The sequence below is a fragment of the Periophthalmus magnuspinnatus genome, chromosome 15, assembly GCF_009829125.3.
Source record: "Periophthalmus magnuspinnatus isolate fPerMag1 chromosome 15, fPerMag1.2.pri, whole genome shotgun sequence".
In the NCBI taxonomy this organism is placed as follows: Eukaryota; Metazoa; Chordata; class Actinopteri; order Gobiiformes; family Gobiidae; genus Periophthalmus; species Periophthalmus magnuspinnatus.
Window position 1 is genome coordinate 14,294,087 of NC_047140.1, and position 20,859 is coordinate 14,314,945.

At 39.9% G+C, this 20,859-nt stretch overlaps 1 protein-coding gene across 1 annotated transcript in view; it reads left to right on the forward strand.

Moving 5' to 3' along the window:
- Positions 1-20,859, forward strand: part of LOC117382958 (stromal membrane-associated protein 1-like) — a 158,903-nt gene that overhangs the window by 20,718 nt on the left and 117,326 nt on the right. Inside the window, exons 2-4 of the mRNA XM_033980203.2 lie at positions 3,622-3,755; positions 9,589-9,674; positions 16,572-16,641. Of these exons, the coding sequence (XP_033836094.1) occupies positions 3,622-3,755; positions 9,589-9,674; positions 16,572-16,641 (290 nt within the window). The remainder of the gene's footprint in view (positions 1-3,621; positions 3,756-9,588; positions 9,675-16,571; positions 16,642-20,859) is intronic.

Sequence of the window (20,859 nt, forward strand, 5' to 3'; positions counted from 1 at the left end):
GACTATAGGCGAAGGTAGCAACATAAATTGACCAGTACATTGAGAGCTTTGTCTTTCTACTCAGCTCCTTCTTTACCACAACAGACCGATACAGCGACCGTATCACTGCAGATGCTGCACCGATCCGCCTGCCAATCTGTATCTCTAATATGTTCTCCAGTAATCCTCATTTCTGAGGATTTCCATCCATTTTCTTTTGCTTATCTGGGGTTTAAGCAGGGACTCCCAGACTTCCCTCACCCCGGACACGTCCTCCAGCTCCTCCGGTGGGACCCCAAGGCGTTCCCAGGCCAGCTGAGAGACATAGTCCCTCCAGCGTGTCCTGGGTCTTCCCTGGGGCCTCCTTCTCGTGGGACATGCCCAGAACACATCCCGAGGTTTAAATATGATCTACTCTTAAATTTAACAAGAAAATACATCACACTGTGATGAATCAAAGGAGCTGCAGAATATTACAGCTGTTATCAAAATATATTAAATTGTCTGAAATTAATCAGAGATCAATTCTAGATTTTGAGTTATAATTTGGGCTAAATCAGACTAATTTGAGATGTCTCCAAGCATCAGTTTGGCCAGTCTCATTACAAAAATGATCAAATGTCTTATTAGGAGGACCAAGTTCAGATCTTCCCCTAAAAATATATTCTGAGCTAAATGTGCTGCTTTAAGGTGATCCAGATGTAAAAGTAATTCTTATATATAAATATAAATTTGACATTGTCAGTATTTGCAATAAGAATAAGCCAATGGCCATTAACACAGACTATATCATAAATGATCTGGCCTGTAGAATTTTTCAGAAGGATGGTGACCCTTGCTGATCTGGAGAGGCTGAAGTTGGCTTTATCACCCCATTGCTGAGTCCATAATGAGACATCATCTTCCTTTGAGTGTGTTTGCAGAAAAAAATTATTGCACTTTATTCCCCCTTACAAAACAAAGACAAACTTTTCCTTTTTGTTAAATCTCTAAGGCCCCATGGATTAAAGAGAACTTGAACTTTTAAGTTCAAACATATAATACTGAACAAAAAGTAATTAAATGTAAACAACAGAACAATCATTGCAGTTCTCAAAAGTGTTACCAAGGGAAAATGGTGGTAGCAAAACCCTGAATACTTGAACAGATTATACCTACAGGGCCATTTGATTTAAGGCATAACCCTCTGACTGTTGATGTACGTATAAGGACCACAGAACATAGTATTTTGACCTTCCTTCTTGCTTTTTCCACCTTAGGCTAGACTGGTTTTCTTGCTCATCAGTCTTCTTTGCTGAGGTCCTCCATGAAGTGAATACTGAGATCTTTGCAAATCTAATGTGTGTCTATGTTTTTGTGTTGTTGCTGTCTGTATGTATATGTCAAACAAACTTGTGCTTGTGAAAAAGAATTTACTTTAGTTAATTTAAATTAGCCTAAAGTCTTTGTCCCCTGCCACAACTCGTCCCTCTAGATCCTCAGGGAGTACTGCATGGTCATCTGTCGGTTGGCGATATACAGAGTCCAGGATAAAGCCCATTTTCTCCTTTCAGTGTGGGGCAAATTTTATGGGGAAATTTGCAAAAAGCCCTCGAGTGTTCTCTTTTTCCTCCTTTAAGCCATTCAATTTTCAATTTCATCTACTCTTGTATCTTTCCACTTGTGCTGTTCAACTTTTCAACTTTTCTCTAACTGTGCATTCTTCTCTTTAAATTGGATTATTTAACTTTACAACTTTTTGTTTTTTTTCCTTGCAATGTTTTATCTGGGATGAGTTGTACCCCACAGACTTAGTGAGGCGTTTTTGGCTCCTTTAGCGTCACTTTCCATTTCCATTAGCCTACAGTAGTCAGGGGAGATGAGCACTTTAGCTTTAGCCATTCCCTTGGCATTAGCATTAGTTTTGGCCAAGTTCAGCAAAAGTTGAACGTTTTTTAGTTTTACTTTTTCATTTCCTGGCAAAGGTCGGTGTGTTGTCAGTGTTTGTCAGGGAGTTAATCTTGATGATGAATATTGGTCCAGTTTGAACTTTTTCACGTTTTTGCACCTGAGAGTGTTACTGAGCACCTGATCCCTCCACCATTTTAGACTGGAACCAGTTCTGAGTTGAATACAATAGGCTCTGCAGATTACTTCAGTTTGTGGAGTTTTTTTCATATTTTTTCAGCATTAGCATTGAGAAAAAAACTAAAACAAAACATCATTCTAAACACAGAAGTGTCCTTAGATGAAGCTTCACTCATTTGTTTAGTCTTTAACGTATTTTCACTGACAATTCCCTATTCACTGCATGACCTTTAAGGATTTATTAATTTGAGCAAAAACTCCATAGAAATATAACTGGACAGGAAGTAGTGACGCTCACAGTGAGCTACCCGTTTGCCGTAGTGCACAGAACCAATTAGTGTTGCAGTCCTATTGCATATATTAGATTAGTCTTGCTGCTCTATTGCTCATTAATTTCATGTTTAAACAATCCCTCTTGAACAAACCTCTTCATATGAGCACTCCGATTGTCCTTGATGTTGTATGATGTTTAATCCTTCACCAGCTCTGCTCTGTTCTGCCTGTCCTCATCTCAGCTCCCTGTCCTCCTCCTCTGCTGCCCCCTGCTGTTTGTCCTTTGAGAAATGAGTCCGCTTTAAACACGACTGCGACTCCCTTTGTTTGATATAAGCTCTGTGAAAATGACATCAGCAGGAGACCACACTCAAAGCACTGCTGCTGATTCATAAAGATGTAATATTAGAACTTACCAGAAAGCACAGAACAGACCGAACAGAGGGGGAGGAGTAGTAAACAATGGGATTACAGTGAAATGAAGAAGGTAATTTTAGAAAGGAAATGGCTAATTGGTTTTCGTCATGTTGTGCATAGTGTACTGTTGTGCTTCCTCCCACTATACAAGACTCTAAATTAAATGGGAGCAGAACTGACATCAAAATTACTCAACCAGTCAATTGATGTATGGCCCTTACTGGTTAACACTAGTTTAGTCCTGCTGTAATCCTGGTTTAGACCTGATTTAGTCCTGGTTTAGTATCCAACCTTACTGATTTCAACTGCTGACCCTGGACACGGCCAGCCTAAGATAATGAATTTAAGAATGTATGTATTATATTTGGGGATATTCTTGCAAGGTATTGTCTTCTACTGGACCCTAAGACTAGCTGGAGGAAGTATCTGAAGTAAGGGAAGTGGGACAGCTCTCTTTACTCTGTTTCTACCATGTTATTACATTGTTTCCTCATCAAAAACATGCCTGAAGTGGTTTTATATGTCACCCATTCTTTTTGACCAGTCTTATGATCTCTCCAGGGCTCTATTTGAACCTTAGCACAGGAAGCAAGGGGACAGGAGACTCCAAGAGCGTTGAAAATGAAAGTGAAACTTATTAAACGTTTTCGGTGCATGTAGCATTTTCAAAACAATAAAAGGTAACATGGTGGTCTAAATATGTTATCTGTTAACAGTTAATACCCCATAGAAGTGTAATATCCTCTCTTTACTGGAGAGGTCTACAGCTAGTCTTCTGTCTGTTAAATCATATGGTTTGAAGCCAAACAAATCAAATCAAGATTGATCATTATGAACTGTAACTGTGTAACTGTCTTCATGTTGGGTTTCTCTTCTGGTCCTTAGGTCCTCGTTGGGCATCATGGAATCTGGGCGTGTTCATGTGCATTCGCTGTGCAGGGATCCACAGGAACCTGGGAGTCCACATCTCTAGAGTCAAGTCTGTCAACCTCGACCAATGGACCCCAGAGCAGATACAGGTATTTATCCAATTTGTGGTTTTCAGATTCTACAATGTGATGATGTCATACTCCCAAATAGGGGCAAGATTTCCTTGTTGTACATTGTACTTTCCTATTAAATAACCTAAAGGTAAATTCCCAAATGCTGAACCTGATCATTTCTATTGGTGTCTAAACCCTATAACTCACTGTATGTCAACAAAATTCGGCATTTTCATTATTTGAACTGCCAGTAAAATGTTATGATGTCATTTGAATCTGAGCAACATACACAGATAATACTCAGGGATGTACACAGAACACTGAGACCCATTATATTTAAAAAAAAAAATAAAAACAGCAGATCATCACAGGAATGATATCACGATTCAATTTCTATCACCATATTGCCCAGTTGTACCTACGTGTAGTTCTGGCAGAACACAATTTTTTTTTTTTTTTTACAATTTTGGTAAATAGCCTTGGTCAGCTCATTTTTCTTTCTTTGTCTTTGAACCACAGTATACTTCAAAGAAAGAAAGACAAATGATCTGACAAAGACTGTTTGCCAAAACATCAAAAATATATATTTTTTTGGACTTCTGCCACCTGAGTGTCCTATGTAGTTTTTTCCTTTGTGAATGCAATGAAGTACATTGGTGTCCGTTACTGTTAGGGTTACACAATGTATCACAAAAATATCACAATATTGGCTGACAAAATAATCAATATATTGTGAAAACACAGACTTAGAAATGTAGTGTTTTTGGAAAGTGAAATAGACAAAAAGCCAGATTTTATCCATGATTTTCCAAGAATAGACTTGGGTGGATCTTGGTTTAATCTCTTTTAAAGAGGAGTTATTTTTACTTCTGTAGAGTTTTAACTGCTAACACATAACATAATCACTATATTACCTTTTATTGTTTTGAAAATGCTATTTTCAACAATGTATTAACCTTTTTAATGTTTTAGAATTGTATCCCTTCAGAGCAGAATCAGTGTGCGTTTTGCTAATAAAATTACTGCACATCAGGTTTGTGAAGTTGTAGTGCATTGTTTTTGCATCATGTTTTTGTATATTTATGGAGAACTGTCGTGCGGAAACATGGGTGATGTAGTCTTTCGTGCTGAGCTTTGGACAGACATTTACAGCTACAGGTTTAATTAGGGCCCATGAGAGATCTCTAGATTACTCAAACATGCATGGATGACATCTAAAATCTCTTCAAGCATGTTTTGGATGAGGGAACAATGTTATAACATGGTAAAAAAAAAAAAAATAATTGATTTTGCAGGAATACCCCCATCTCTTTATGTAGTATTTATGATGTGTCATAATCCAGTCAGTCATCTTGAGAATAATCTCGAGCTGTATCAGAACAAGTATCAAGACCATAAAAATCTAGTATTCAGCAATGGACCACTGTGGAACCTACCTGGACGACTGAGGGATTACACAGATATAAGGACAGATTTTAATATAAAAGAAAGTCCTATATTTCATGCTAAAGTTGTTTTATGTTATCGAGTCTATTCCTTAGTATCAAAATCGAGTTCGAAATTTTTGTATCGTGACAAAACTACGATGTCTAGTGACCAATTTAACCATTCAAACCCCATTGTTTGTCTAAATAACTGTCCACACCTCCTTTCATTAATTGATTTACGCAACATCCTTTAGCTAAACTGTTGGTAGCTCCTCCATTCATTCACAATCCGTTGTTCTGTGAGTGGACTTTGTAAAGCCAGGGTCCCCTCTCTTGAATGTTAATGGGTCTTTTGAATGACTAATTAATTCTGGATGGGTGGTTGTCTCCTCCTCTCCCTCTGCGTCGCCTCATTTATCAGACGACTCTTAATTTTAGTGCATTCAGACATATGGGGACCCTCTTTTGGCTATAGGTGAACTGGGAATAATGGAAGAAGTGGTGGCTCGAGTTCAAGTTAATTTATCATTTGCAAGAAAAGTGGACTGTTTTTTTAATCTCTTTCACATATTGAAGAGGTTGTAGTATAGAAAATTGACTTTTTGGAGCTTTCTACAATGTTCTGACATGTTTTTGATGAGGGAAAAATGTTACAAGAGGTTTTACATGTCATCCATTCATGTTTGAGTAATGTCTGTGCAATCCCTCAGTTGTCCATGTATGATCCATAATAAAAAATTAATAAATTCTGTTAACTGGACAAAAAGTTGTAGGAGTAAAGACGTTTTGCTGCTCATCAAAGCCGCTTCTCCAGTTCTGGTCAGATTGCTGGTGGACATTGCTTTATATCTATCTGAAGGGAGGAGCTAACCACACTGAAACTAACACACCTGTTGTTTACGGTTTCTGTTTGTTGGCTAAGTGTGAACTGTGCCTGAGTCAATTTTGCATAATCATTCAGGCTCCAAATGGGTTCTCTCACACCTATTAGCATACTGGCTAGCCCTATTGTTTTCCTTGTTTAGATTTAGGTCTGAGAATGGAGCTATAAATAGGAGATAAATGATGTCTAAGGCCCCCATTCTTGTTCAAAGATGGATTGTCTTTCCCAAAAAAATGCCTCTTTAGCTCTCCTCTCATACCATTTCTTTTCTTTGTCTAAGATCTGTACCTCATTGTCTTGGCTAAGATCTGTACCTTACTATCTTTACCTCATTAACCACGCAAAGGAGTGGCTTTGAGATGGAGATGTACAATGAGGGATCCCGAAGCGGCTGTGTTGTTTCTACACTGAATGGAGTAGACCACATTGCTTTGTTTGTGACTCTGAGTTTTGTCCTTTGGGTGAACCAGTTTCTGTCTTAAAGTGTTTGTAGGTGTGAAATAGACTGGGGATTCATGCTGTCCGAAAATCCACACATCAGGTGGTTACCCTGTTTCTTCTAGGTTCTGATTCTCTGTTTTCCTGTTGTCCTACTGAAGGCCCATTTTGGGTATCCACAAGCGGAGAAGGCTTTCTGTTGTTCTTCTTTCACTTTTCTCTCTGTGCTTGTAGTGAACTTGATGTTCAGATCCACGGCTTTAATATGTGCAGTAAAGGGTTCTACGGATTTTAGTCTAGTTTAGTCTAGACTAGCCAGTGCAGACCGGTGAGCCCATGGCACAGCCGTGGATTTGCCTGTACAAGTTTCCTCTGAACTGAAAATGAAACCAGAAGTTTGCATACACTGTATAAAAGACATACACTTTTTTTCCTCACTGTCTGAGATGAAATCAGACTAAACTTTTCCTGTTTTAGGATAAGGATGTGAGGATTACCAACATTATTTCTATTTGCTAAATGCCAGAATATCTAGATCTAGTCTATAATACAGCTGTTGATCAATGACTTCTTCCTTCTCCAGTTTCTGTAAGCCATCTATCAGAATCAGAATCAGAATCAGAAGACTTTTATTGCCATAGTCTGTGAACACAGTTCACAAACTAGGAACTTGATACGGTGAAAAAGTGCAACATAAACACACTGAATAAATACAAATACAAATAAGGGCATGCACAAAGTTAAAAAGATATGCTTAAAAAAATCAAGTTAAATACTTAAAGGGAGAAAATATGTACAATAGCAGCATCAGAACAACAGTGCAAAGTGGCTTATTAAAGTGACCGGTGTTATAAAGTGTCCAGTATAGTGCAGATATTATAAAGTGTTCATGAGACAAACAGCAGAGGGGAAGAAACTGTTCTTATGGCGAGAGGTTCTGGTCCCAATGGACCGTAGCCTCCTGCCAGAGGGAAGTGGCTCGAATAGTCCATGTCCAGGGTGAGAAGTGTCAGCTGCTATACGGCCTGCTCGCCCCCGAGTCCTGGAGACGTACAGGTCCTGTATAGATGGAAGGCTGCAGCCAATCACCTTCTCAGCAGAGTGCACAATGCACTGCAGTCTCTGTCTGTCCCTGGCAGTGGCCCCAGCGAACCACACAGTGATGGAGGAGGTGAGGATGGACTCAATGATGGAAGTGTAAAACTGCACCATCATCTGGACTGGCAGCTTGCGTTTCCTCAGCTGCCGCAGGTGGAACATCCTCTGCTGGGCTTTCTTGATGAGGGAGCTGATGGTCGGCTCCCACTTGAGATCCTGGGTGATGCAGGTGCCCAGGAAGCGGAAAGAGTCCACAGTGGTGATGGGGGAGTCCGTCAGGGTGAGGGGAGGCAGGGGGGCTGTGACTTTCCTGAAGTCCATGATCATCTCCACTGTCTTCTGGGCGTTGAGCTCCAGGTTGTTGCTGCTGCACCAGGACACCAGCCGGTCCACCTCCCTCCTGTAGGCAGACTCATCGCTGTCCGAGATGAGTCCGATGAGGGTGGTGTCATCCACAAACTTAACCAGTTTGACGGAGTCGTGGCTGGAGGTGCAGCAGTTGGTGTACAGGGAGAAGAGCAGGGGAGAAAGTACACAGCCCTGTGGAGATCCTGTGCTGATAGTCCGAGTGTCCGAGACATTCTTCCCCAGCCGCACGCGCTGTCTCCTGTCTGTCAGGAAGTCAGTGATCCACCTGCAGGTGGAGTCAGGCACGTTGAGCTGAGCGAGCTTGTCCTGGAGCAGAGCAGGGAGGATGGTGTTGAATGCAGAGCTGAAGTCCACAAACAGGATCCTGGCGTAGGTTCCCGGGGAGTCCAGATGCTGCTCTATGATCTTCTTCTCGTTTCAGTAATTCATAAGTTGTGGTGTTACTGAGGAGGCTGTTCACTTAAGCCTCATAATCAGCTGAGGTCAGGATCACTGTGCATCTCCTTTTGTCAGCTGGTAAAATGTTGATGCTGTGGTCCTTCTCTAGAGCAACAATGGCCTTCCTTTCCTCTGATGTTACACTGGAGGGAGGAGGTTTGGTGCTGCTCACTGTTACTTTCAGTCTAAGGTCTCTAGCTCCTCTCTCTGTAACTGTCTTGTTTCTAATGGCAGTTTCTGCTACTGTAATGTAGTAATGTTCAGTCCTTTTGGAAAGTACCTCTTTCTCTGTCTGGGTGAGCTCACAGTCGAAAAAGTTTTTCACCCAGCATTCCCCGTTCACAGGTTGGCTGAGTTCTCCTCCTTTCCTCCTGTCTCTGATCCCTGGGGTTAGGTTGGTTTTGGAGTTGCATACATTTCTTTATGTGACATTCTTTGCTTTCCTTGTGTCATTTCAACTGACCTGTGGCTATGAAGTTGTTAATCCTCTGAAATATTTCTCCTGGGACTAAAGTAGCTGTCCTGTCTGGTAAACTTTTTATTTTGCACTTTAAGTTTTCAATAACAAAATTCAGATGGCTAATTCTAAGGCTGAGCATCTTCCTAAAGCACTGCTGAGTTAAACTGGCTGCTCTGGTCCCTGGTTCTGGTGCCTTTCTCTGTGGTACTTTGTATATTAACTGATTCTGTCGATATCTAAGGTTAAAGTGTAAGTGATTCTTATTCTCTGCTAATTCTTGGCTCAGGCACAGTTCACACTTAGCTCAAAAGACCTTGCTAACAATCAGAACCCGTAAACAACAGTGTGTTTTGGTTTAGTTCAGATAGATATAAGCATTCTGACCAGAACTGAAGAAGGCTTGGATGAGCAGTGAAACGTTTTCACTCAAAACTTTTTGTACAGTTGACGGAATTGAATTTTTCTTTTACTATGTTTGAGTAATCCTGTGATCTCTCTCGGGCCCTATTTGAACCCTCTTTACACTTAGCAGGACAAGTCTGTATGATGCTCAGTCCATAAGCCTGTGTTATCCATGCTTTTTCATGGCCATTTTTCATAAATATACAAAAGCAACAACTTCACAAACCTGATGTGATGTGCATTGGTTTCATTAGTGTTACTCAGAGCGTCAAAAAACAAAACTGAAACTGATTAAACATTTTATTCTGCCTCCCCCTCTCTCCTCTTTCTCTCCCCTCTCTCTCTCTCTCTTAGAGCATGGTGGAGATGGGGAACAACAGAGCCAAACTGGTGTATGAGGCCCACCTCCCCGAGAGCTTCAGGCGACCGCAGTCCGACCAGTATCCTTCTCTCACAGTTTGTCTCCTGCTCCATAAGCGCAGATCTCTATTTTATTGATTCATGCATGTTTCAGTAATCCTGTATTGTCATGGATTGTCATGCTTGAGTGCTCAGAAAACATTGGTTTTCATCTGCCCCCTATTGGACCTGTGTTTTACAATGAACAAAATGTAAAATAAGGATCTATCTATGAGTTTATTAGTAAATAGAAAAAGCATAATATATCTGTTGCCTAATATGGGTTTTTCAACTACTTTGTGACACAATAGGCTTGATCTTGCATGTTAAAGTAACGTTTTTTTGAGGCCTCAAGTGTTTACAAAATGCCAGTAGAGAATGCAAAGACTCCAAGCAACTGGTGCACTGAGGAGAGAGCTATTCAGGCTAAACATCAAAGCAGCTGCATTGAAGAAAATTATGAACAATATCTGAAAAATCTGCTTCTCTCTCTGTCTTTGTCCGTCTCTTTGTCTTCCTCTCCTCCCTCTCTCTCTCCCTTTCTCTCTTCCTTATTTCTGTTTTTTTTCCCCCATATAGCGCCTTCCAGTACTGAACATCTCTATTTTCTCCTTCATTCTCTCGCTCTCTCCCATTTTCTCTGCCTCCCCCTCTGTAGGTCTCCCTCTCCTCTATATTTTTCTTTCTCTGTTCTCTCTGTCTCCTCTCCCCCTCACATTTCATTCTCTCTCTTCACCCCTCCTCTCTCTCATCCCCTTTTTCCCCTCTATCTCATCTCTCTCGCTCTCCCCTTTCCTCCTCTCACCCCTCTCTCTCCCTTTGTCTCTCAATATTGCTTCTCTTTCTTTCCCTCCCTCTCTTTTACTCTCTCATCTTTATCTATCTCCACCTGTCCTCTCTCTTCCCCACTTGCTTTCCCATCTTCCTGAAGTCTATTAGTGTCTCTCTCCTCCCCCTCTCCTCTCCTCTTTCTCTCTCTCTCTCTCAGTTGCCCCCTCTCACTCTCTCCCTCTCTCCCTCTCTTCCTCTCTTCCCAAAGTCCATTAGTGCCTCTCTGACAGAAGTGCCTGAGGCGGAGCAGATACGGCGCAGGATTACTCTCTATGTGTGAAAAAAAACCCTGTTATTAAACATTATTTTGGGGGCGCGGTGGTGATGTATGGAAATGGAAAACTGAAATTCGATTAGCATTTTAAAGTCTGTTTACGATTTAATGTGGAGGCTTTGCAGAAGAAATCGCTGCTTTTACTTTTTGTAAAAAGCAAAGTTATCAGAAAATACCTCTGCAACGAAGAGCAAAAACGAGCATTTGAGAGTTGTGCTCCTCCTCAGCGTGACAAATGTTTATCTTGTTTTGTAAAAGATTTTGGATGTAATCTTTTGCAGTTGAGAATATTATCTGTTCAAACATTTTAAGTCATTGTGTAACTGATAAAGTAGAAATAATCTGGAAAAAAAAATGCTTGATAATCCATGAGTTTAAGAAGGAAAGTCGTCTTAATCATCAACCATAGAGTAGCCAAAAATTGTACTTAAGTAAACGTAACATTACTTCAAAATAATATTACTCGAGTAGAAGTATGAAGTACCGGTCCAGGAAATTATGAGTAAAGCCCGACACAAAAAAAGCACAGACCACAGACACTAGGAGAATTGTATGATCTAAAATCTCTGACCAAGCGAGCGCACCTCCGTCAGCTGTTTCCTGTCGACAGTAAAATGACTCACTTTGAGTTCAAAATATCAGAGCACTTCTACTTTATATGCAAGTCAAAACTGTGTGAAACATGGTGCAATAGTTCAGATAAATGCTTTTAATGCGCAGAAGGCCGGCGATAAACTGCAGTGTTGTATTTACTATCATCAATGTCTGCAGCAGCTTCACTCAGATCTACGTAGCATGGATTTATGTAAACAGACACATGTGAGGAACTACTCTCGCCTTTTTATTTTTAAAGAAGGTTTCAAACTGGATTAATAGCGCTGTTTTGTTTTGTTTTGTTATTAATTGCGGCGGACACATCCTAATGAATAATATGGATGAGAAAGCTGTAGTTCAACTTTACAAATTTACAAGAGATGAGGAATAAAGTCACCTCATTATTCACCATTTCCTGAGTTTATATTTTACTCCTCTGTGTCCGTCACTCCATCTGCCTCTGACGCTCTGTTTTATTAGCTGTTACCGTGGTGATGTTTTGTGGTTACGATATGACGGAGCGACTCGGAATCACACTGACCCCCACACAAACTAGGAGCGCAGTGGGTACAGAATCGTACATGAAGATTCAAAGTCGGGGAGAAGCAAATCAGTGCCTAAATTGGGTAAATTATGGTGGGCTTAAGATTTAAAAAAGTATTTGGGAAAAGTACTACTCAACTTAGAATAACTGTTGGGACATAACATCTGATTTAGAATTTAAGGTTAATGTAGTTGGGTGGACTCAACATTAATAATACACAAAATCTGTCTCATTTTTGTGTCTCTCCTTTGAAAATACCAAACTAAATCATCTCTGAAGGAGCAGTGCACAATTGTTCAGATCATTTCATATTGTCAACATAAAGCTTTAGTCACTTTAGACTTACTCACAGTGGGAAGAGGAACCACAACTTTTATTTTTTTATTTATTAAAGTAGGAGTACTGTTACTTCAATAAAAAATATTACTCAAGTAGGAATAAAACTATGCTGCTTGAAAAGTTCTCTGAAAAGTACAATTTATTTAAAAGTTACTCAACTAAATGTAACTGAGCACGAAGTTATTATTGTTATTTTAATATTGATTATTTTGGTACATAATTGATACATAATTTTACATAATGACATATTTTTAAAAACAGAAAAGTATTTCTCAAAACAGTAGTGGGAGGAAGTAAAATGTATATTAGTGAGTCTTAAATGGACTTGTTTGCTCCTCACTAAATGATTATGATGCAGAATATATCTTTATGAAATACAATGAAATAAATCTAGAAATTAACTTGAGCTGAAAAAACCGAATAATTTAGTCATTATATCAGACAAATTGATACTTTGCAGCTGATTAACATTCCCTGGGGTGTGATGCTAACTGTAGGCACTGCTCTGTCTGAAGCTGTTGCTCAAATTAGACTTTAATGTGAGCTTTGTTTTAACACAATCTGACCAGACTTAATTGAAACTACAATAAATGAGATGATTTGTGATGTTGTGAAGTCCCTCGCACGTAACATTACAGCCACAGTCATTCTCATCTTTTTGCTGAAACACCAAACGCTCGTATTGATCACATGCCCCTGAAAATGTGTTTAATTTGTATCCAGTTTGTATTTTTTCTTGGTTTTCAGACTTTTTCTTGCAATGTTTGTGTCATTGTTTGCTAATGTGTGCATTGTTTTACCATGGTACATGTTGAACATCCCACCATAGACATACATGTTGAACTCTCCCAGCTTGATGTCACTGTAAAATATTAATAGTTTAATTTCTCATTTTGTTTCAAATCTCTTCTAAAACCAAAAAAAAGCTTTTCTAAAACCAAAAATGAATGTAAATGTAAATACTTGTGATGTGCCAAGAGGTTTGTGAGAGCTAGGGACTAATTAGAACAAGATAGATTTCCTCCTTTCTTCCTTCATTGTTTAAAAATCAGAGACCCAGGTTTTTTGGGTTTTTTTTTCCCTTTTTTAGTAGACAAATATAGAAAATATACTTTAAAGGGCTCATATTGCACTATTTTATTACCTTATAAGTTATAATGAGATTTCCAAATTAAAAACATCCCTGGAGTTGTGTTTTGTCTTACTCTCACATGTTTAACACACAAACTGCATATTTAGGCTAAATATGCCAATGTGCCATTTGTCAAACTCAAATTCACAGAAGGGCCAAACTTAAAAGCTGGGACCAAGTTGTGGGCCAAACTAAATATTTATTGAAAAATTTCAACAACATCTGCGTGTTTTTCAGAAGGGGTGGATTAAATTTGAGTGAGGCGACAAGTAGCAGATGCTAATGATTGTCAACAGAAGTGGTAGGAGCAAGGCATTCTGGGATTCGTAGTATTAGCGGTGGCAGACGGGCCAGCTCTAATACATATTTGATATGATCCCATGGGCAAAATATAATTATACGGTGTGCCAAATTTGGCCCGCTGGCCTGAGTTTGACATGTCTGCCATACATAGTCATTAGAATCATTTGGAAACTTTCAGCCCTGGAATTTCCTATCTCTACTGAACAAAAAATCAAAGAAAGTCATTACCCTTATAACTGGCACTACATGACAACACAAGGTGGAACAGAGCATTTTGAGCTTTAGAGATGTAGTCAGACTAATAATAAAAGGTTACTCAATCATTTTGATGAGGTAACAACATTGTAACATGGCTAAAAGCTCACAAGAGTCAAATTTGCGTTAATATAGGACCTTTAACATTTCTTGAAACCCCATGTGCTCTGGTCTGGTAAAACTCCTCCTATAGTGATGCATATGTTTCTATCAGAGCCCGGTTTGAGAGTGAGTTCTGAAAATTCCTGTTGATTAGACGGACTTTGAATGCAGCGCTTTGAAGACGCAGAAGGTGAACTCTTGTTTTCAGCTCTGACGAAATCTGCGCATGAGAAATGAAATGTTTCTCTTTCAAATATGCAGACGGCTTCACTGCTGCTGCAACAACTCACTCAGTGTATGAAAGAAGAGGCCTACTAGAACTATTCCACAATGTTTACTGCACAGCTACGGGAGTTTAAGGTGGAGCAACAGTAGGTCAGTTGGTAGGGTGTTTGTCTATTGAGCCTATTGGTTCCTGGTTTGATTGTGCATGTGAATGGGTGAGTGGTTCCTTGATTTAAGGCGCTTTGAATGGTTAAAGATGGAAAAGTGCTATATAAAAATGTGACCATGTTAATCAGAGCTGTACTTTGCATAGAAAACCTTGAGCAAAACCACTCATTTATCAGACCAGCATACAAATATCAAGACGGTTTATTAGACACATCTTTGACATGTTGATAATTTAATCCTAACTCTAAACCGTTTGAGTACATTTTACATTTTAAAAAACACGCTCCTTGAATTCTTGATCTCTTGATAAATGCACAATTCATCAGTATCGAATAAAAATCACAATCTGAATAGACGCAATTAGCAAAAGCGCCTTACCCTGCATGAAAAACTGCAAACTGTAGTTAATAGTTACTGCTGTAGTTTAGATCCGTATGAACATGTTCTGAAAGGTGATTCTTGCATTAGTTTGTCATTTCAGTCTTTTTATCAGTGAAGTTCAAACTGAATCTAAATCGCAAAGCTTTCCAGTAAAAAATCACAATTAGATATTTTCCCCAAATTGTTCAGCCTTATATTTAAATGTAAAAATATGATTAGTTCACTCTGGGTGGTTGTTAAAATCACAGTTGAACCTGGACTTAAAAAAACCCCAAAACAAATCCTTGAAACCTGTATTCTTACTATGAGTGGGCTCGCCTCTTCACAGATCTGACCACTGGCTCCGTGTCATCACCATTTAGATAAATACGTTTTTATATTGAAACTTATTATCCACAAATGTCATATTAATCTTATTGGTAAAAGTCCTTTCAGATGACAACGATCACGTCTTTGAGGTTGAATAAGGGAACCAAAAAGACGATGTTGTTGTTGTTGTTTCATGCGGATAGGCCCAGTAATTGCAGAGATATTAACCATAAACCGCGATGACAAATCTGCAATCTGACAGTTAAACAGCAAATTCCTCTATAGAAAATGAACCTGTCCTTCAGCTCAGTTTAAAACCATAGATATTTAAAACGTCACGTGAATGCAGCCTATCGCCCAGTCCACTCCAGCGAGCGGGTGGCCAACGCATCGAGTCTATTACCTCGTCCCGGAAGAGGAATATGGGCTGAAACACGGAGATAAGCGCCACAGGATTACAGCTGATGTGGTGAAAAGGAGAGAGAGAAAGAGAAAGAGAGGAGGGAGAGGTGAGGGGAGAGAGAGAGAGAAAGGTGGGAGTGGGAGTGTGCAGGAGGGAGACAGGACAGGACAGAAACGAGTAAGAGGATGTGAAAAATGGATAGTGAAAGAGAGGGGATGAGGGACGAAAGAGAAAGGAGAGAAAGAGAGAGAGGAGGAGAGAGGAGTAAGAGCAGAGCGGGAGAGAAGGGTAAAGGAGGGAGGGAGAGAGAGGGGGAAGGAGACAAGAGTGGGAAGGTGTGTGAGGACGTAGAGGGAGATGGAGAACAAAGGGTGATGGAGAAAGGGAGAGAGAGGGAGGGAGAGGAGAGAGATGGGAGAGGAGGAGGTTGGTGTAGCGAGAGGAAGAAGGGTAGAGAGGGGCGGTGGAAAGAGGGTAATAAGAGGGAGGGAGGAGAGTGAGATGGTACAATAGCACAGACTATTGCGCTAATGAAATGTGGGGGAAGGTAATTAGGATTTAGTGTTATTGCTGATTTGGTGAGAGAGGCTGCTGCTGTGAGTCTGACGCTACAATAAGACTGTGAAAGGTAGTGAAAAAGGGGCCACTTCACTGCATGGTCCCTGGTTCGATTCCTAGGGTGGGCTCTTTTTGTGTGGAGTTTGCAGGTTGAGAAACGCTGACTGAAGCAGGAGTGTAGCCCTGACGCGCGTGTGTTGGATTAATCTTTATTCTCCTGCATCAAGACGTCATTGGCCCAAAATACTTCAACACACATTTTATCTGACATAGTGTGTTTGACTTGGTTTGGTGGATAGTACCTGTGGTGAATATTTATCATAGTTTTACATCCGTTAAGTGACAGTTTGTGTCATCAATTCCTTACAAAATATCCTTACAAAGAAAGCCTTTTTTTCTGACAGTTTAAACATTTATTTTACAAAATAAAGGCTGTCATTTATTTTTATTTGAGTAAACATGACTATTGATAATCAACACTATTTCTGTGTTTATAATGACCCTTGACCTTTGCCCTCAGAGCAGTGGAAGTTTTCATCCGGGACAAATACGAGAGGAAAAGATACTTCGACAAGGATGCTCTGCCTCCTGTGAGTACCACATTTTCATCAGTGCTTTATTTTATAACTTTTAAGTATTTATAGTGTGTACATTTTAAAAGGCAAAAGTTCAGGTAAAGTAGTCAGTCTTAAATCTAAAAGGCTGGAGGGTCAGATCTTGCTAAAGCAAGTGTTAAGATGTAACCATATACAAAAATGCATACAGTAAAAATATGATATTCAGAATACTAGAAATACATTGCGGTACTTTATCTCACAATTTACGTTTCAAACAGCACAGAACTGGTAAAGGAAAAAGTGAACATGTGTATGTGTGATTTTGCCTTTACGGATTATTTATAAATAAATGCATTACAAATGATGTGTCATTTTTTTCCCCAAAACTTTTTTCACTAAGGGACACATCTTGAAACATATTTGAAGCAGAGGGCCACAGAGCGGGGATCAGTACAGTGAATCATTCAGATTGGTGTACTTAACACAGCTTTCACAGACTCATTCTACCTTTAATAAGGCTTGGAACATTTCAGGTCTGTATCACAATATGATGTGACGTCACTGAGATTATAGATGTAGTATTAGTTACATTTGCTGTAAAATGACCTGCATCTCAGAGCCATTTTGTAGAGAGCTTCATTAGGCTGATCATCCCTGGCTCGGTCTCTGTCTCTGTGTCTGTACCATAGACTTTTGAATGAGCTCCAGCCTGAGTCCTCTGCCAATGAACTGTGCTGTCCATGGAGGAGCGGAAGTCTGTAGTTAGCAACATTTTGGCACTTCCATCCATCAGAAACACTTTGTGAAGAAAAATGTGCCAGCTTTAGACCAAATGCCAATAAAATATTGCATTGGAAAAAGAAAGGTCTCATAAATCATCAGGAGATGTTAGTGCTTTACTGCATGAGTGGCACAGGGGTAGAGTGGTTGCTTTTTAACAGTTCATAATGTTGTGCTCTTGGGCAAAGCACTTCACACACCCTTTCTTTATGAACGTGAGTGTGATTGGGAATTGGCACTGTGTGTGGACCATCCAAAACCGCCGGTGCCCTTTGGGGAAGTTAGGTACCTCCTTGGCTGAAGTGTCACAACAGCATAACGAGCAGAGAAATCAAACTTTGGCAAAATAAAGCTGAGAGAAAAGCTTTCATTTTATTAAAGTCTTTTCAGTCTTAGGTCATTTTCACACATGTTAGTGACTCTGTCGACCGACCCCAGTGCACACTACATTTAGTTCTATTTACTTTACTTTTGGGTCAACTTTGTTCACATACACCGTGCATCATTCACACAAACACGCACCATGAGCCACATGAGAGCCCATCAGCTGAACTTATTTCTATAACAACTGTCTTCAAGGGGAGTATGCAGACACACGTTCTCTTTCCTGGTGCTGTACACGGTGGTCTTTTCTTTCCCCTGTGGTTAAATATATAGTCAGAGCTATGCACGCTGGTGACAACAGAGAAAACTACACAGACTGACCAAGGCTCGCCTGCGCAGAAAGGAAACGCATTGCTGATATTAAGTTGATCCAAATTGCCTCGTCAGATGAACGTGTAAATATACTTTTTTGCCCAATTTCGAGCTCTTTTACTGTCACATCGAACTGTGTAGACCGGCCTAAGGTTGACCATGTTCTGACCGCACTCGCCTCGCTCCAGAGTGTGAGTGGAGCTGCTCTAAGACCTCTTGTTTCACACTCTCTCAGAGCGGCCATTTACTGTGGTCCAGAATGTAACTGTTGGGTTCACATAGGCCCAAGCCCACTGCTCTCAGAGCAAATGCTCTTTTATGTCGACCTAACTAGTGTCAGTGTGAAAATATGAGATAGTATGTGTTTTCCCATGTACATCCGTCACGTTGCCATGTTGTTTTGGTTCATTTGGGCTAAAACATTGCACTGTGATTAACCCAATGGGTCAAACAACACAGAGACGTTCAGGGTGGGTTCTGGTGAGTGTGTGAACTCACAAATATCACGAGAAGTTTCTGGTCTTTCTTAGGTGAGTAAAGCCATTACACTAGTCTGGCCCCTCTCACTTTACATTATTCTTTGCGTTATATAACCTGTGGTTCTGTGAGGCTGTAGTTCTCAGGTGGATAAGCTGCACTGTCTCACTCCAGTGTGTTTATGCCTATGTGTGTGTGTGTGTGAACTCAGGCCTGTTCAAAGTGCAGACATGAGTGTGTGTGTGGGCGAAAGCGCAAACTGTATCTCCTATTTTAGTACAAACTGAACTATATTTACATGCATTTTAACCTCTTGGGATGAAAGCATTGTTCAGTAAAAACTGAGTGAAGAATACATTAAAAAACACTGCATTGTCTGGGTTTTGAATTTGTAAATTAAAATGGATAAATCTGTGAATGAAAGACATTGACATGCACCTTTTGGTTAGAAACATGTATTGTTCCCTTGTTTATTTATTATTCTGAAAAAATGAATTAAACACTAGATAAACTCAATAGTTTTAGAGGAGAAAACTGTGCAGAAATGTGTAATAGTTTACCGCAATGATGTATTCACAAGAACATTGCTAATATAATTTGGTTTTATACCTGTTGAAAAGTTTGCAAAAATGTAAACATTTCTGAAAATGTGATGAAGGTTATGGCCACTGTTCCCTCTAAGCTGCGCGCGTGCGCAATTGCGCACTGCTGACACGGTCTCCGCGCACAGAAAATCTGTGCTGCGCACAAAAAAATCAAACCGGAGTTGAAAATAAAATAAACACACAACAATTCATTCTGCGCTATTTTTCAGTGTGAGTCAGTGAGTGTGACCGGGGACGAGCTGCTCCAGACAATTATGTGATTCACATACGTATTTGCGCATCTTATCAACGTCATTGACAGACGTCCTCGTGCGCCGCTATCAGAGTTTTAGCCGATGTGGCCGACGTGGAGTGAAAACTCGCTAATGATGCTAAGTGTTTAACCTCTTAACGTTCCGACGGCCCGCCCTCGGGTGCACTGTCACCCACTTTTTTGTAGCAGTTTTGCGTTTTAAACATGACGAAACGGACAAAACAAAGGAAGCACGCGACCGAGGACACTGTGGATGTTTGTACAAGTTAAACTAGAGGCATCTCGGACCCGGAGCCGAGTGAAGATCTCATGATGGACTCAGGAGCAGAGGACCTTATGTTTTGATGGACTGGATGCTGTGTCCTGATCGGTAAGTGTGGTTTATTCTGCTATTGACTTAATTGTGGGTCAAATATATCATGCGTAATCATTAGCATTAGCTAATGCCAATCTGCGGCGAGCGGGTCCGAGTTGGTCCGAGCGGGACTCGATCCTCCAACCTCTAACCACTGAGCCACTGTCACAAAATGACTGTCCCACTGTACAATCGTGTCCAGTGTGTTCTTAGTTTCCAGTGTGTTTGTTTGTTCACTGTTTGCAGTGTGTGGTTTGTAAATATATATTTATTTTGACCCATACCACTCGTTTTGACTATATTTTATATACAAATACACATTATATATTGTGTTTTGTTATGTAAAGACAGTACAGTAATGGAGCAGTTGGGTGTGCAGACACAGATTCCTCTGTGTATTGGTCATTGATACTGTCACTAGTGTATGAGTTTATAAGTATAAAGCGTTTTATTATTTGAGAGTCAGTAAGTGTGTAGTGAGAATGTTATCTTTAAGTCACTGCAAAAATGTTCTCATCATCGTTGTGAATAGAGTTTCTAAGGTAAGTGAGGGATTACTATGGACCACTGCAAACCATTTAAAATTAACTAGTGCTGTTTTTCACGTTTTGTAAGACACCAAAAAATAAAAAAGAAATCAAGTTTACCATATTTCAAGCTGACCTATTATGCAAAATCTCCTTTTTAGAGCTGTTAACCATGTTGTAGTTGTTAATTAGGAGTGATTCATGCAAGAAATCTTTAATCTATAACTTATTTTCAAGGCTCCATATTGCAGATCAACCCCTGTTTTCACATGGTCTTTACTTCCTTCCTCCCTCAATTTTATTTTCTTAATCCGTAAAACACATAGGATTCAGTATCATTGCGTAGCCATTTTGGTACAAATAAAAAAAAAAAAAAAAAAATCTCTACCATTGGGCATCTCAGGTTTCTAACATGAAAATCAGCAGATGTGTTTAATTTATTGTTGTTTTAGCTGAATATTGTGATTTAAAATGTCCAAACTATAACACATTGATTCATGGATGTCATAGATTATAACTATATCAGACACAAGCACAGTACATCTTCTTTAAGACATT